General features: G+C 43.9%; 1 protein-coding gene across 1 annotated transcript; it reads right to left on the reverse strand.

The window, feature by feature from the left end:
• Positions 1-11,285: 11,285 nt before the first annotated feature.
• On the reverse strand, positions 11,286-17,775 carry GSTK1 (glutathione S-transferase kappa 1; the record flags this gene model as incomplete). Its single annotated transcript, XM_010153447.1, has 7 exons — positions 11,286-11,335; positions 12,621-12,714; positions 13,217-13,333; positions 16,250-16,285; positions 16,653-16,753; positions 17,071-17,199; positions 17,694-17,775. Coding segments are annotated over 7 exons (609 nt in total), but the record flags the coding sequence as incomplete, so codon positions are not given.
• Between the last annotated feature and the right edge of the window lie 452 nt (positions 17,776-18,227).

Raw genomic sequence — 18,227 nt, forward strand, 5'->3', positions numbered from 1 at the left:
AGGAATGCACCGGATGCGACTCAGTCATTGGTTACCTCACTGAAGATACTGGCAAGACCTCTGGGGTGAAATGAGAGTCCTGGCTAAGAGGAGCATGAACTTACTTAGAGGACCTCAAGGACTGTGGAGAGACCAAGTGGCACCAAGTAATGCTCCACTGGCAGTTCCCGGAGCAGAAATCCTGGGAAAGGGAGACGGACAGATAGCTTCTATTGGAGCATTTTGGCTCTATGCTCTTCCCATTGCCCAGTCAGCAGCCACTGAACCAGCCACTACTAATGATGGGGAAAGGAGGCTACCTTGAGTGCCACCCCTTCTCTTCCCCTCCCCTCAGATGAGCAAGAAGAGAAGAATTTGTCCCATGGAAGGCAAGAGCAGAACATGATTCCACCTCTGTCTCTAGTGCCTCGGGATGGCATAGGTCGGGAAGTGCAGTGCAGAGAATGAGGATGGAGAAACCTGCTGAGGAGATACTCTGTGGAAATCTAGGTCCCAGCTCACTTAAATTCATGTTATTGATTTGTTCTGCCAAGGGTGAAGCATGTTGGCCTTCATTTCCTCCAAAATTTATTTCCTACTCTCCTGAGGAAGTATCTTTGGCCTATATTGGCCCTATCTTTACTGCTCTCCCTGTTGCATGCTGGCATGTAATGTGCCTGGGGCTTTAGGTTTCATTACTGCTTGTAGGTCAAGACTGGCCACATTTTGCAGCGTTTCTGAAGGAATAAATATATTTAGTATGTTAAAGGTGTCTTATCTTTCTTTCCTCTTAGCTTTTGGGGGTTTCGTAATGGTTTTAAGCACTTCTTTTAAGCATCTCTCTCTTATTGGCCGGTCTTTTGTGCAGGCACTGAGTATTTCCCCATGAATGTTAGGCCTACGTGCACAGTGCACCTTCTACCATGTGAGCATATCAGCCTCATGGACTGCTCTTTCTCCTAGATGGCTGCAAGCAGTGGATCCCAAATTCTGAGCTGTGAGAAGCTGACATTAAGGTTCTTTCTTGACAGATATGAAACCTGCGCCAACCTACCTCGGTGTCCATGACATTTGAGAGAGTGGTGGTCAAGTGATCCAGTACAGATGCTTTGAGTGTTCCCTTTATAATTGCCCTGTGGGAGCTAAAAGTCTAGTGGGATGGACCTACAGAAGCTGGTCTGCTGGCAGCTGGGCACATGCAAAATCACCAGGATGGGCATCCTGACCTAGGTATGTTCCTGCCTGTAAGCAGGAGGAGGGTTCTGATCTGTCTGTGCAAGTACTTGTCACGTGATCCCAAATAGTTTGGCATGGAGACATCCTACAGTAAGGTAGATCTCAGGAATTTGTTTCTACCTCCCCACTGCTTCCTTAAACTTTCTTTGTTAACCATTCTATAATACTGGTTAATGTCTTTCCTGACTCCTCCTGTTACAATTGTCCAGAAACACAGCGGTAACAGTTTATAAGCTTTATGACACGAAAAATGTGCTTTTATAGTCCCCTTGTACTGCCTGGAAGTTCATGTAAGACCAAACATGATAGGCTGAGAGTGGCTGTGGGAATGGGTGGCCCAGGCTGGGTAGTGCATTCCCTTTATACTCAGTTTAACACCTCATCATATTGTATTTAGGCTCCTAAAATATCCGTTCTCCAAAATGAAGGCATCTGGAGGTTTTAAGGAATGTCTAGAGGTACCTAGTGCTTAAATGTAGGTGCTTTGACTCACTCTGCTTTAAGACACTTAGGTCCGTGACTTAGAAATTCAATTAGTCTTGTCCTTTCATATATTTGTCCAGAAAGCTGGCGAATATTCAAGGACCTTCTCCTCCAAGCTCAGGAGCGAGGTATCCCAATGAAGAGGAAGTCGGGTAAAGACACCAGGAGGCCTGTGTGGATGAACAAGCAGCTCCTGGACAAACTGAGGCACAAAAAAGAAGCCTACAGTGGACGGAAGCAGGGACAGGTAGCCTGGGAGGAGTACAGGGAAGTTGTCTGAGAGGTCAGAGGTCAGGTTAGGAAAGCCAAAGCCCTGACAGAATTGAACCTGGCCAGGGACATCAAGGCCAACAAGAAGGGCTTCGATAGGTACATGTGGGTTAAAAAGAAGATCAGGGAAAATGTGGGCCCTCTGCAGAAGGAAACGGGAGAGCTGGTTTCCCAGGACATGAAGAAGGCCAAGGTGCTCAATGAATGTGTCCCACATGACATCCTTGTCTCGAAACCGGAGAGACATGGATTTGACAGACGGACCGCTCGGTGGATAAAGAACTGGCTGGATGGCCGCGCTCAGAGAGTGGTGGTCAATGGCTCACTGTCTGAGCAGAGACCAGTAACGAGTGGCGTTCCTCGGGGGTCATTGTTGGGACCTGTGCTGTTCAACGCCTTTGTCAGTGACATGGATGACAGCATTGAGTGCCCCCTCAGCAAGTTTGCTGACGACACCAAGCTGCGTGGTGCGGTGACACGCTGGAGGGAAGGGATGGCATCCAGAGGGACCTGGACAGGCTGGAGAGGTGGGCCACTGCCAACCTCATGGAGTTCAACAAGGCCAAGTGCAAGGTCCTGCACCTGGGTCGGGGCAATCCCAAGCACAAGGACAGGCTGGGTGGAGAGTGGATCGAGAGCAGCCCTGAGGAGAAGGACTTGGGGGACTGGGGGATGAAAAGCTGGACATGAGCCGGCCGTGTGTGCTGGCAGCCCAGAAAGCCAACCGTATCCTGGGCTGTATCCAGAGAAGTGTGTCCAGAGAAGATTCTGGAGTAGGAGCATGCTGAGGTGGTAAGAGATACCAGGGTTTAGGTGGATGGCAAGGAAGAGAGTTGGTTGGGAGGAACAGTGAAATCTTTATAAGAACTGTGTGAAAAGGGATTGTTGAAAAAGATGACAAGGGTCAAAATGTGAAGCCAGTTTACTTGAAAAACCAAGATAGGTCTCACAATCTCTGCAGCAGTCCTATCTGAGTGGCCATCAGATCCCTGCTTAAAGTTGCCTGTCTCTTAGCAACAGCAATAGAGATGGGATACCGCGAGGTGTTCTGTGAGGACCTATGTTCTGTGAGGGGTTCTGTACGGTTTCTCCCCTTCTGCAGAACGACTCACAGCACGAGTGCTTACAGACTTAGAGGCAGAAGAGAGCCCAAGGGGCTGGTATTGACACTGTAAGAACAGGAAAGACAAGTGGAGTTACTGGTTGTGCAGAGAAAGGGGAGAGCCATGCTATACGCTATAATTAGTAAGTGGGGTGCTGTTTACAGAGCCTGCCTGTCCTGAGGGAGACATAAAGGTATTACGTGTGGCGATATGAAGAAGCATATCAGGAACCTTCACAGTAGAAGGCAGCTGAAGAGCTGCTATTAAAAGGCAGAAGTTGGGAATAAGGTTCTGTTGATCCTTGTGTTGAGGGCTAGGAAGAAGGAGTTCAGTGTCATCAGCTCAGAGCTAGGGTGATAAGTAAATGCTATGAGGCTCAGAGGCCAAACACTATGGAATTGTTTCTCTTTGAAGGCAATGACACCGTAAAGGCAATAGCTGCTTTGTGCCTGGTAGTGCGGGAGGGTTTTCAGTGTATCACCATGGCATTATCTGGCCTACCATTTCCATGGGTCCCAAGTCCCCTCACTTACGTGCGAGCTTTATTCACTCCTGTTGCCTTTGGGGCACAGCACTGCGTCCAAGCAGGTGCAAAAGATGGTTCCCTGTCAAAAGTGAGCAGCTTGTGTTGTGATGAGAAACAGTAATGCGAGCAGAAAAGGAGTGTAAATGTATACTAGAATGTTTTGCTTGAATGTCACAAATTGTCTATTGTCATCAGGTATAGGATTTCACATTCTTTTGACCTTGTGGGAAATTGCAGTTCCCTTTGCCCTCCGTTTCTCCAAGAGCACTCCTAGGCAGTCATAACGCAGTGCTGTTTTTAACAGCTGTTACACCTCCCCTACCACAGCCCATAATTTAATCCAGGTGTGATCTTTCCACAAATGCACTTAGCACTCTTATCTGCCTGCATCATGCAAAGTCTAGTGGAAGTGATCCACTACAAACTTCTATTGTATTGGCTTGGGTTCTCTCTCCTTTTATCCCTCTGCTTAACTGTGCAACATTTTCTTTCCTGCATTCTTGCAGAAAATCTCACTGGATTCTAGAGCTGTAGCTGAGCTATGGAAGTTCAGATCCAAGTGCTGTGTTGATGCTAGAGGCCCAACTCTCTCTGATCTCCTAGTGTGCCACCCTGGGGAAAGAGCTGCTGACTCAATAAACTCTCCAGCTGTAAGAGTGCCAGGTTATTTAGCCTAGCCGTTGCCTTTTTGTTATGGATACTGGAAGCAGGGATGCTTTCCAGTGGCTTCTGCTGCTCTTCCCACAAAGTTTCCCTATCTGCTGACTCCTTATGTACCACTGACAGATACATCACTGAGAATAATCATTACAGAGAATATGATGTGAAGTTCAACATCATTTTTAGCTTTCATACAGTCCATTGTCAATGGCATTGATCTGACACTAACACTGATAACCACTTTGATGGTGGTTTCTCAGTACCTTGGCATCGTAAAACAGCTGCATCCTGCAGGAGTGGTGATTTTTGCTCTACTGTATCTACTCTTCAGTCTTCAGCGCAGACATTAAAAAAAAAATAAAGTATATAAAGGTACACCAAGGAACGTGCAGGTCTGTCTGTGGACTTCTGACTAATGCCAGGAGAGCCGTGGGAAAAGGGATAAACAAAGTAGATATTTTCTGACTAGCTGAAATCAACCCACCTAATCAGGAGACTGCAGAGATGTAGTCTTGAGTGCCATTGCTGACTGCAGTGAAAAAACTCAATGACGTCGCCATCCACATCATTTAGAATGTGTTTGTGGTGAGGGACAGAGAGGAAGGAAACAAAAGGTTACTTGTGTGTGAGTGAGGTACATGAGGTAGAAGAGTTGAGCCTGCATTTTCTAATCTTGTCCTTAGGAATTTCAAAGGTTTTGAAATTTTATTTTCCAGAAATTCTGCCAGTTCTTGACCTAGAAAAAGATGGGATTTCAGCAATGCATTGTGCTGAAAAATATAGGAAAAAAACCCCAGGGATGATAGATTTATTTTGACTTTTGCCAATACTAAAACATTTTCTAGGCATGTACTACAGCCAGTCCTGATAGAAGACTAATTACCAAAAGATCAAGTGTGGCACTACATGTTACTAGTCCTAAACAAAATTACATTTTAAGGAACATTGATAATTCAGGTTAATCTATGCAACAGGGATGAACTGTAATTTATCCATAACCAAGCACAATAAACTGTAGAAATGCCAGAGTTAAGCTAAACTGAAAACAAAGACAACACCTTGGGGCAGGGGTGGTTTAATATTTTCCTTTAGTGAGCTATACACTAAGTACTCAGCCACAGTTAAAGTCCCGTGTAAAATCAGACTGATTTTTTATGAGGAAACCCAAGATATTTTGGATGCCCACTGTAAATCTGGATCTTACACAGAATGACTTAGAATTCCTAACCCATGTACACATTCTTGGATTCTCCAATTTGCCATGCAGACTGAGAGCAGTTACAGAAAAGAAAAAAAAGGCAGCGGTCTGTGGTCATTATCCTACGAGAGCTCGATAAAGAGACAGAGCCGTTGCCAAAACTGCACTTTTCGGAGCTGCCTTTAAAGCACCAGCATGTCTGGGCCAGTTAACGTCACATAAGGCAGAGCTGACTTTTCCCCCTAGCCTCAAGGCCAGGATATAATTCCAGCTATAATGCTCCTTAAAATGTTCTCTGGGACACTTGTAGGTGGGTTAAGATGCACAGTTGTTCTAGATGTGTTTTTATTCAGTTACTCAGATGACTATCAGTCACTACCGACAAGCGTACATCGTAATTAAATTTCAAAGTACTGGAGCTGGGATACATACAAAATGGACAAGAACCCTGGTGCTGCAAATTCGTGTTGTTTAAAGCAACAGTTGAGCAACAAATGGCAGAGATTTACCGGTTTTGGTTTTAAACCTCAGTTTTAAATTACACTATAAAACTGGGAAAGGGGATAGTCTGACTTTGCAAAACTGCCGAAACAGTTGCATCTCACTGTTCCCTAGAAAATGTTGGGATTATCATGTGCCGTTCAAAAAGAAAACCAACTTCTTCCTGTGAAGAACAACTTGGTTTACCGTCTTACTGCAGGCATCCCTCATTAGCTGAATTTTGCAGCTTTCTTAACTTTCCTAATTGAATGGTGGATAAACTCTGTTCAGTGGTGCCCAGTGACAGGACAAGGGGCAGTGGGCACAAACTGGAGCACAGAAAGTTCCACCTGTGCTTGAGGAATAACTTCTTCACTGTGAGCGTGACAGAGCACTGGAACAGAGAGGTGGTGGAATCTCCTCTGGAGAGATTCCAAACCTGCTTGGACGCGTTCCTGTGCCGTTGGCTCTGGACGAACCTGCCTTGGCAGCGGGGTTGGACCAGACCATCTCCAGAGATCCCTTCCAGCCCTGACCAGTCTGTGATTCTGTGATAGGTATTGCCACCAAAGTCACTTGCCTGCTCCTTCTGCCCCCTTAGCACATTCCACACTGGCACCAGCGCTTTAATTCCAACTCTTCCCGTGTTCTTTTGAGTGAAAGAAAATATTTGTAATACAGTTTTACTGTTGCAATCCAGCTGCAATATATGCATAAACTCCCAGAAATGATCCTATTTAAGAAATGGTGATATTTAATACTTGTAAACCATCCTTAGTGCACAGGATGGAGGGTCACCTAAGAATAAATTAGGATGGTGTAAGAAAGAGGGCTGTTGTGTTAAAGGCATCGTACTCATTTCTTGTGAAATGTGTATGGTGAATATATGATGATTACAGAAAGCAAAGGAATGTTTTAAGTTCATGGTTTTGCCATAGTGTTGATACGTGTTGACAGGCAAATTCCTTTAAACTTTGAGGTCAGATGTGGGAATATTAAGGAAGGGGGCAGAGGGAGGAGAAGGAAGAGAAACACTGTGAGATCATAATATTAGACTGCTTCACAAGGTGTGTTCTTAAGGATGAGGCACTTGCATTGCACAGGTGTATTCAGTAGTGGCATTTCATAGCTTGACTGCATGATGCTGTCACCCACTGCAACCTGCTCTATTATTTTAATCTCTTTTTTGTGTGTAACAGTAAAAAGAAATTGAAAAAGGGACTGATGGAAACATTTGGGAAAGTCGGAGAATGCCATCATTACTCGTTAGACAGCTACAGACATAGCTTCTTCGGGCAAGAGGGTATAGCCAGACCTGCTGTGCCATTGAAACAGTCTGGAACCAGTGGCCAAATTCATTTGGAATGAAATGAAAGCCAAGTAGTCACTTTCCTAGTGTTTCAAGCTGGAATCAGAAGTAGGTCAAGGTAACGTTAGTCAAGTTGGATGTAAATACATTCCTTGCACTCCCACCTGTGCATGAGCCAGCGGTCAGTGAAATGTCTGGGGTAAAACCAGCTATGTGTGCAGCTCCTGGGATACCCTCTTGTGATTATTTATTGTTCTGTGCTTGGTTCCCTTCTAGGAAGCAGGTTGCTTCCTTCCAGCAGTGTTGCTGGCTCCAGTGGAAAAGGCAGCAAAGCAGATGCTCAGCACCATAACCCAGTAAGTGCTTTAATAAAATGTTTCCTTCTTACTTGCACAGAGATAAGGATGGGAGAAAAGAGAGATGATTCAGGAGGCTTTGCTTGCTGAGGGTTGAGAGGACAAAACCAACAAGAAAGTGCTTGCTTGGGGGAGGTTAAAGAACAGCCTTGTCCTGCAGGCCTCTGTTTTGTGCTGTGTGAGGGCGCTGCTGGAGGGCCGTATCGGTGCTCGCTGGGTGGGGAGCACCGGTAAGGGACATGAAGCAGGACCGCCGGCCGGTGGTTCAGGGTGGAGGTAGGCCCCCGGGCCAGCCCTGGCCTCACTGAAAGAATGCAGCAAATACTGTACGGCTTCACAGTAAATGCAGATAATCCCATACCTTCTTCCCCAAATGATCTTCATGGCAAACTGACTCTGGCCCGTTTAATCTACCGAGGCGCTCTGTCTTTGTTGCCTGCTCCCTTTCATGGAACATTTCCTGTTGAGACACCTCTCTTACCCTAATCTATGCTGTTTTATTATCTTATTTTTCTTTCATTATCTGGTCTCCCGTGGGCAGATGCCACCTAGCTTTCTCCGCACTTACCCTCTGCTTCCTGCCTTTTCATTATTTTACTGAAACACTTTCTTTTGCTCATTCTGTGACGATCTCTGTGCTTGCTTGTTTGCTTTCAGTGTAGCATTGGTGGGACCTGCTTCTCCCTGCCAGTTTCACAGATTTTGCAGAAATGGCAAGTGGGACTGGATCTCCTGGTGGGGTCTGTAATAGAGCAAAGGGAAACACAACTCCAACTTTGTTCCCTAGAGTTCATAGTCCAGTTTTGCCTGCATCGCTGAGAGTCTCTCTGCTCAAAGTCCTTTTCCTTGCTCAGTATCTTCTCCGGCTTGACAGCTAAACAGCATGCTACCTTGGAAGTGATGTGCATGTGAGGCTCCCAGGAACTAGTTTGGTATATAGCTAAGTAGAAGAGGTATCATCTTTATGGAAGAACATCCTTCCAGCTATTCCTAAGTAGCTGGCAGTTCTTACTACTGCTTAACATTTACCCTGTACCTGCTAAAAAGACACAACAGTTTAGATCCTCAATGTTTTTTCAAATAATGGTCAGCTTTTAGCTGCCCTGCCACCTGATGGCATTCAGCAGTCAGATGAACAGTTCACCTCCACGCGGTGGTGGCCGCTGGTGTCGCAGCAGACTGACATTTACAGACAGCAGATCAGAAAGCTGGTACTCAGCACTGAGACTACTTAAACGCATGCCGCGCCGAAGACAGGTACTGAGAATGACAGTATAGCTGCCAGCCAGTGTTTACTGGGATGATGACCAGAGTATCTGCAAAGAGCTTGTGCTCCGAGTCAGGTCTCTGTAGCACAGGAGTAAGGTTGCCTAAACAAGAGTCAGAACTTCCTCCAAGTCCTGCTCCCTGACAGGCAAATTTGCTCTGAGTATACAGTCAGAATTGCAACAATATGCATTCTCACTGATCTAAATGCAAAGGCTGTAACCTAACTCATGGTTATCACAGGCAGTAAGCAGTGTAAGGAAAATCCTGAGTCTGAATTTTCCTTATCTCAGTAGTCTTGAAGTACTATTTTAGTACCTACTGTTTTGAACATTTCATTTCCACTGATTTCACGTATGTCTAAGGGCCTTGAAGTTCATTTTGGGAAATACGTAGCAATCTGTAAGATGCATCTCATTTGGTCTGTCTGCCCAATCAGCAGTGTTCTGTCACCAAGGCTGTTGTTTCAGTCAAGCTGGTTCAAAGGATAAAGTTTCATGATACCCTGGCTTTCACCATGAGATTATTCCATGATGTTCCTTGCATTCTGCCCACCTTCCCACCAGAGCTCATTACCTGCACAAAGTGCATTTAACCCATTTGGGAGACATCACTGCCTATGGCAGTGGTCACTGGGGTGATCTGGCTTAAGTGGTGTTTCAGGCATTCCATTTTTATCACAACCTCAGAATCAGTTTGGTAGCACAAACTGAAGACCAGCGAATTTCACGGGGGGTGGGGAATGGTAAAAAAATGTCTTTTAACATGTCTTCAGGGGACTCAGAGATGCCTACCATATACTAAAAAAAGGTCTTTTAACATGTTTTCAAGGGACTCAGAGATGCCTACCATATACATGGTACCTTCCCTGTATTCCTAACTCGTAAAGGAATGCAGTCTCTTATCTCACAAAGATATCCTTAAATTCCAGGCTGGATTTGCCTAAAGAGTAATAGGTGCATTGGTGGAAAGGAGGAAGGAGTTCTTAAATTGTAGGATATTTCCTGGAGAGCTGAAAGAGGTGTAAGGAGGAAAAATTGTGGATGGGGGAACAAGTGATAGTCCCACTAGCATTTACAGCTGTAAGAACGTGAAGGATAGAGATTTACAGGATTTTTCTGATGCTTTGTGCCAGGATTTGCTGTTCAAGTGAGCAAGCATGAATCCACTTTACCTTAAAGTTCAGAAAGAGACAAAAAATGGAATTCCAGCTGCTGCTAGTTCTTCTGCTTCCCTCAGTGATGCCCCAGACAGCCAGGAATCATTGAGAAATCAAGCCTCATGCAATTAATTGGAGCGTCTTATTCCAATTCAGCCAATATAGAGCCAGGTTCAAACTAGCTCAGTGTGAGACGTCTAACTACTGTAATCAGAGGTGAGAATGAAAAATGAAGTGTTTTGGTTTTAATCTTATTGTTTGCCTATCTTTGCCTCTGCAGCCTATACGATGGGAAATGTCTCACAGCCATAAGCAAATCACCATGTGGTAGGCAGCGATTAGGCCATCCTTGAGGAAGCAAGACACAGCCTAGCTCAGTTACTCACTAAACTTACATGGTATTCACCACTCCCCTCCAAAGATATTCCGTAAAACTAAGAGTCATTAAAAATTCCTGCATGGTCTGGAGTTGGTGTCTGAGAATGCATGTGTGTGGTGGTCTCTTCAAATGTCAGTCACTGCAGAGCAAGGTGTATAATATTTTCAAAAATACCCCATTAGTTCCCCATATTTTTCTCTGGGCTTGAACCGTCCCTCTCTTTTCCACGCTTTTCTCATGCCCGCTCCAGCTGCCCTGCGGCAGAGTAAAAGGAAGCATGAATACCTTGTCCTGGGGTTCCAGTTTCTGTGTAGTATCTTGGACTTAAAATGAAAGGAGAATGTGGCCAGCTTCTCTTAGGCTGTATGTGTGTGTGTGATTCTAAAGGGCAAGCAGGAAGAGAAATCCAGAGATCGCAGTCCCGTAGCAACAACTTAATCCTCATACTTTTATGGAGAAATCCAGAGATCGCAGTCCCGTAGCAACAACTTAATCCTCATACTTTTATGGAGAAATCCAGAGAACTCAGTCCCATAACAACAATTCAATCCTCATGCTTTTAGGGCAAAAGAAAAATCTAATCAAGAAAGAAGCAGGTTTTAATCTGTAAGAAGTTAAATATTTACAGTTCAATCTTTAATGTTAATCATTAATCTACTGAAAGAAAAGAAGCACATTTGTATTGGTAAGGACCTCACCAGAGTGGTAATACTGGCAAACCTTGAAATTCTTTGTAATTAGAGGTGAAACTGCTAACTTTGTGAAGTTAGCTGTTAAGGATGAGAAAGCCATCTCTCCCAAAATTGGATACATTCAGATAATCACTGAAGACTGACCGTGTACAGATATATTTTCACTCTTATATACTTTCTCAGGACTTTTCACATCTTGGGGCTTGGAATTGATGGAACAGGCCCAAACCATTTTTCACCTGCAAGTCAAACCAGCACGAAAGAGAAAATTGAAATTTAATACATAGAAGTGATTGGCCGGTCATATTTCTGCAATAGGATGACTGTTCCTACTCCTCTATTGAAGGGTAACTACTGATGGTTGGTGGAACAGATTTATATCTTGTTTGTCATGCTTCAGCCAACTCCATGGATCCTTCACTGTCTAGTCACATTTGAAACTGTACATAAACTATTTTCCTCTGTCACAAATGAGAGATGCTACAGGTCTGGGGCATTCCATATGAAGGTGAAGCCAATTCTTTTTAGGACTCCTTTTTTTGAGGGACTGGCAGTAAGGAATAGAGAGATGGCGGAAGGCTGGGGAGTCAGAGAAACAAGAAGAAAATCTGTTGAAGTCCTTGGAGTTGAGACTAGAAACCAGGCCCTAACATTCCAATCAGGATTAGTAACTATCATAGTGGGTGTGGGGTATTCGTGTTCCTCGCTCTTATTTTCCTCAAGAACATTTTTATACAATGAGAAACCCATCCAGAAAAGAAAGTAAACCTCAAAAAAATTCCCTTCGTTTTAAGCCTGTGACTAATTTTAAGATTTTCTGCTGAAATTTTTCAACAAATGCATCAGAGCTAATTATGTGCAAAAGTCCTTCTAGTGTCACACTCTCTCCAGTGCCAAATCTTGAGATCAATAGTCAAATGCCCTCTAACTCATTTAAGAGCAGGTTACTGAGTTTTACTAGTTATCACAACCTATTCCAGTTTTCTTTTAAAATTGTCAATTCATTTTCTCTTAACAGAAAAATCGAAAAGGTCATCAGTAAATGAGTTTCTGTTAAAAAGTTGTATAGTTGGATAATTACAAGTTATGGACTGGGGACCTGTGATAATGTTCTTTTGCTAGAGTAGGAACAGATATAAAATGAGTATGTACCAAAAAAGGCAGTATCAGCCATAGTCTGAATCTCAGCCAAGATCTAATGTCCAGTACCCAAAGGTTAAATATGAACATTTTGAAAACTGAAGAGTTTCAGTAGTGATCTGAGAATGGCATGTGTAGCACCAAGCCTTGAAACATAGCAGGGGAGGATGGAGAACTCAGGCTACTTCTTGTTTGGAAAAGCACTACATCTTTGGTCACTGTACTGAGATACGTTCCGGTCAGCAGTTGCATCCCATGAGAAGGATACCCAACATTATTAAATATTTGAAAGACATTAAGCGTGTTTTATTTAGCTGTATTAAATATTTCATTAGAAGAGGGTGAAAGCATGAAACCAAAAGCGATGTTATGAGGTATACTCACCTATAAGACTGCCTAGCAGCTCTAAACGATCAGAGCCAAAAAAGAGATGAGGTTCTCCATTAAAATGGGCCACAGCAGCAGGCATCCCAAATGCCTAGTAACACCATGGAGATGAAAAAGAAAATGTTAGAATGAGAAAAATTTTTGCAAATCAAATCTTCCAAGAATAAAAAGCAAAAAGTTTGACTTTTTTTCCCCCTTTGTTTTCACCTTCTTCATTCTTAGACATTAGTCTAACGGAGCCATCAGAAAGCAGGGGACTCTCCAGAGCCTGTATGCCCCTTTAGAAGGAGCAAAAAAGGGAAGTGATACAGTTTTAAGTCAAGTAGCATAACACGGTATGTCTTGGTACTGGTCCTGTAGCTCCCCGTCCTTGCCGTCCAGCTGGAATAAGCTGAGTGGGTCAGCCTGGGGCCCAGATGACAGTGTGATAAACTGCCAGCAACAGTGAGTTAGCTTTCACATGTTCAAAACGCACAGAGCGCTGTCTATGCAGGGCCTCCTAATCATCACCTTCACTGTGCCTTGCTTCCCAGTATTCTTAACAGGGAAGGAATGCGTAGCAGTGGTGGCAGATGGCATTGGAAGCACCTCACCCCATATTTTATTGCTTCCTCTGTTGTCTCTCTCAGTCGGTTCTTCACTGCAGGGGATGAAATCATTTCAAGTAGCTTCTGGGCAACCTCTGATGGAAGCCCAGCCTGCCCTGCAACCTGAGAAGAGATGATCTAATTAAGAACAATACTAAATATTCTAATTCCTACTACCATCTACCTAATTTAATCATCTTCAGTATTACCACCCAAAGTCTATGACCAAAAATATTACAAAATACCCTGCACAATTGCCTTGTTGTATTCCCAACCCATGCATCGTTTATCAACTCAGATACAAAGTAGAAGGGATATTTTAAACTTCCAAGCCCCAGAACTGTACTTTTTTTTCAGGAGTTCTTAAACAGAAAAAAAAAAAAAAAGAAAAAAAAAGTTGAACCTCTGCTACAATGATTTATCAGATAATTTACTGAAGAAACAACGAATGTTGTTCTGAAAAAGAAAATCTTACCTACAAGCCTGCCCAGACAAAACCAGCTTGTGTAACAAACGTGGCCTCACAGGAACTCTAAGTGAGACTGCGGGAGAGACTGTAGCTCACTGAGGTGAAACACTTGCTAGTGTGACTACTGTATCTTTTTAGCCTCCTCTGTGCTTCTGCAACACAGGAATGACGTAAAGTGGCCAAAGGTAAAGGTCTAATGTTCATCAGGTAACATCAAAGTTACAAGTACCTGCTTTAATAAAGTATTTGGGGGAAAAAAAAAAATTAACTTCCACACCATCTACCTGAACGGCACAACCTTTTTTTTAAGAAGAAAAAAAAAAAATTCCCTTTCTCTCTCCCTCCATTCTTCCTTCCCTCCTCTCTCCTTCCATTCTTACTTCCTTGCTTCTTCCTTCCTTCCTTCATTCCCTCCTTCCATTCTTCCTTTCTTCCTTCTCTCCCTCCCTCCTTCCTTCCTCCTCCCTTCCTCCCTTTCACCCTTCCTCCCTCCCTCCTTTCTTCCTTCTTTGTCCTACTTCCACATCAGGGAGATTAGCTCTTTTTGACCCTGCTTGAATGGGACATAAACAGGTGTAGTACTGAGTAGAACAAAATGCGGTCTATGCTTGGCAGCCGTGGTGTTTAGACTGCAGTATTTACGCAGAGATGTAGTACCTGGTCTACAACATCCTAGGGCAGAAGGGGTATTTAAGCAGAATGGGGCAGGATTCAAAGACTATACATTGCTTCTGTAGTAATTTAGGTGAAGTTATTGTTGACTAAAAAAAAAGTAGTAAAAAATACTAAGTAATGGTATCAAGTAAACGGCATTTAATTTTTCTAATTAACGTGTAAAATAAATTCACCCATAAAGACTCAGATGGAAGGGTTGGGACCCGTCACCCAGCTTTGCATGGCATTTTTCCACAAGAGAGGAAGGTCTGGTACTTGCTGCAGCGGTGAATAAAGACAGACACAAGCAAACCAGGAGATGCCTAGCTCTGCCTTGTTGAACGTAGGTGGGTGCACCAAACAGTGACTAAACCAGAGACTTTTTTTAGCATGACATTTGTTTCTTTGAAGCCCTGCATATCCTTGCTTTATCTTTATTTAAATAATGATGGATTCAGAGACTATGCAAGGACTTTTTGCATATATTTATGTACTGGGTCTGGCTGGGACGGAGTGAAGAGCAGCTCGTGTGGTTCTGTGGTTTCGGTTTGTGACCAAACCGATGCTGATAACACACTAATGTTTTAGCTGTTGTTGAATGTCAAGGCCTTCTCTGTTTCTCACTCTCCTCTCCCAGTGAATAGGTTGGGGGTGCACAAGAGCTTGGGAGAGGACACAGCAAGGCAGATGACCAGAACTAATCAAAGATATTCCATGCTATATAACATCATGCTCAGCAGTAAAACATGAGACAGGGGGGTTCGGGCGGTTAGCCACCTTTTGCTTGGTAACTGGCTGGGTACTGGTCTACCACTAATCAATGATATTCCATGCTATCAAAGATATTCCATCATGCTCAGCAGTAAAACGTGAGAGAGAGGGTTTCGGGCGGTTAGCCACCTTTTGCTTGGTAACTGGCTGGGTACTGGTCTACCAGTGGGAACATGGTGAGTTGATTGCCTTTGCATCACGTGCTTTGTTTTCTTTCTCTCTTCTTCCACTTCTCCTTTGCTTATTAAGCAATTTTATCTCAGCCCACAAGTTTTCCTGTTTTCTTTTCCTCCCTCCCATCCCACTGGGTGGGGGAGGGTGATGGGGGAGTGAGCAAGCGGCTGTGTGGTGTTCAGCTGCCTACCAGGGTTAAGGAACCGCAGTTTCATTACATCCTTCAAATCTTGCCTCTTGAAAAGGCAAAATGCAAACTCTTGCTGAATTTCTGGTAAAAAAGGTACACTAAGATGAAGTGGGAGGACTAGACTCTGGGGAAACATTCAGACTGCAGATTTCAGGTTTCAAAGAGGAACATTGGATAAGAGAGACTAGTCACGGATAATTCTCTCTTCACATTCCAAGAATTAAAAAATAAAGTAATGTAGAAACGAGAGCCTGTAAAAGGGATCTCGTGGTATAGCAACTTCCATGCCATTACAGCTTTTACTGTAATAAACAAAATCTAACTAGCAAAAGAAAATACATCCAGAGAGCACAATTTCTACAGCACTGAAGCCTGGCTCCATCCCTTCCAGAAAAGTCAACCTCCTGAAAGAGTTGCGTTTCTCCTGAAGATTTCACCCACCAACAAAACCTCAGTGCATTCTGGAGACACTGTTCATACTTTCACTGCTGTTAATAAAACTACATTAACAGATAATTCATTGTCCATCCCAGGTATCTCACCACATACCTTAACAAAAAAGGAGATTCTGGTTCTCGGAGTTATTCAAAACATGAACAACAACAACTACAAATTCCAAACAAAGCTACGCGGGAAATTAAATCCACTTTTTTCTAGATCAATTTTTTAAAAACTCCTAGTGATCATTTGACTAAGCTGTGTTCATGTTTATTACTGATCCAAGCCATCAGTAAGAATCTGTATCAGAAATGCAGAAGCACCAAAAAAAGGAGACACTTACAGCCAATATACTCTCCGGCTGACTGATATCTTCATGCTGGTAAAAGAATAAAATAAGTAATTCAGTACTGAAGAAGAAAAGCTCAGTTCTGGATTTGAAAGCAAGTTTTCTAAGAAAATAAAATAAAAACTAGAAATGTATTGTTTTCTGATATGAACTACTGATCCACTCAGCCCATAGGGCTCACCATACATACCTAAAAGAAAGCAAAGCAAAGCAAGCTGGCTATAAGGCAGTTCTTTTCTTGTAGTGGCTCTTGAACCACTGTGACGTTATGTTTCCTGATGTAACTTTTCCTTAACAGACATTTCCTTTCTCTTGCTCGAATTCCACATTTGAATGAAGTGGGACAAGAAGGGTGACAGGGAAAAGGATCATGGAGTTGGTTTCATAAAATACTGACCTTTGACCAAAAACGTATCCAGAACTCTCTAGATAAGGGTTCCAAGTATCGTGGTTGTGTCATATCAGCGGCTGTGATGAAGCGCATGGCCCCAAGAGTGCCTGGGTGTAGTGGGAAGACAGAGAAACATACGGAACCAAGGCATAGGATCAGGAACAGATATGGCCTGCACAAGTGCTACCTAAGAACAGTCCCTGAACAGTAAAGCTTATGTTGAGTCACAGTATCTTCCGTGCTAATACCATTCATAAGCATGTTTCTGCAGAAGTTCCTTTTATGGTTAAAAATGAAAAGACTTCATCTTGTTCACAGATACAGAAGAGGCTGAGAGTAGGGAATTCGTCTTCACTGTTAGGGAGAACCTGAACCAGAAGTGCTAGAGTTGAAAGATACCACCTAAGCCAAGTCTCTTACTTACCTGTGCCAAGGACACTTTGGAAGTCACGCTCTGAAATTTGTATAGGCACTTCGTAGTACTTTGCCATCCTTTTTACATCTTTCAGCATGTATTCTGCACGCTTTGGCAGCATTGCTGGGGGCTTGTTACCTTTCAGGAAAAGGTTGAGATTTTCAGCTCTATTACTGGACAAAACAAAACTGGACAAATCAGATCTCATGCATACATAATACCTAAGGAAGAGTATAGTTTCAGATTGGCTTACTGAAACATACACAGCTTTTCCAAAGATGATGCTGGGACTTAAACATGATTTATTCTAGTTTTGCACAGATCGGCCCTTTAAGTTAGAAGGACTAGTTTTAAACCAAGGCGTAAACGTCCAGGGATTACACTGATTCAGACAAATGACCTTTAAGCTAAACAACTACTAATGCTTGGCTAAACTTGTTAATTTCATGATTTATGATTTATAAATCTGAGTGATTAACTTGACTGAGCTCCACAGTCCTATGGTTGTTCTGTTGTTGGTGCCAAAACTTTGTTTAAAGCTGGCTCTGCGGACTCTGCACTCACGAGAGCTTGCCCACTGGTGTCCTAAAGAAGGTGCTTCCCTACAGAGCTCATCTCCCCACGCTGCCTACCGGTTGCTTGCATTATGCCACCAAGGAAAGCTGGCCGAAAGCGCAGATCAATGTTCCAGATGTGCTGGTACCGGCAGAGGACCTGCAGCAGAAAAAGGCAGGGATGGCTCAAAAGTGAAAGGCGGTTTCTGTAGGGCGGCAGGCTGCAAGGAAAGAAGCTCAGGCATGAAAGGCTCTGCAGATAAATCCTCTTCTGTTACAGCAGCACTAGGCCTGCAATCCCTCTCTGGAGGCTGCCAGAGGCCTCCGATACCAGAAGAACCCAAAGGACTGCATTCCTGTTATGACCGTTCGCAGGCCTAAGCAGGGGTAAGGGAGGGAAAGACCAAGCTCCCGAGTGCAGACTTGCACCCGTTAAACGCCAAAACTACCCCTAAGCCGAGATGTTCAGCAGTAACCCCCGAATAAATCAGGCCTTTTGGCTGAGACACGCTTCCCGCGTGTCGCTGGGTTTCGGGGCGTGAGCAGGAGGCGCAGACAGCCCTCACAAGGGGGTTAAAGCCGAGGCGTGGCGGGACGCGCTGCCCTTCGGCC

Source organism: Eurypyga helias, unplaced genomic scaffold, assembly GCF_000690775.1.
Source record: "Eurypyga helias isolate BGI_N326 unplaced genomic scaffold, ASM69077v1 scaffold3956, whole genome shotgun sequence".
Taxonomy (NCBI): Eukaryota; Metazoa; Chordata; class Aves; order Eurypygiformes; family Eurypygidae; genus Eurypyga; species Eurypyga helias.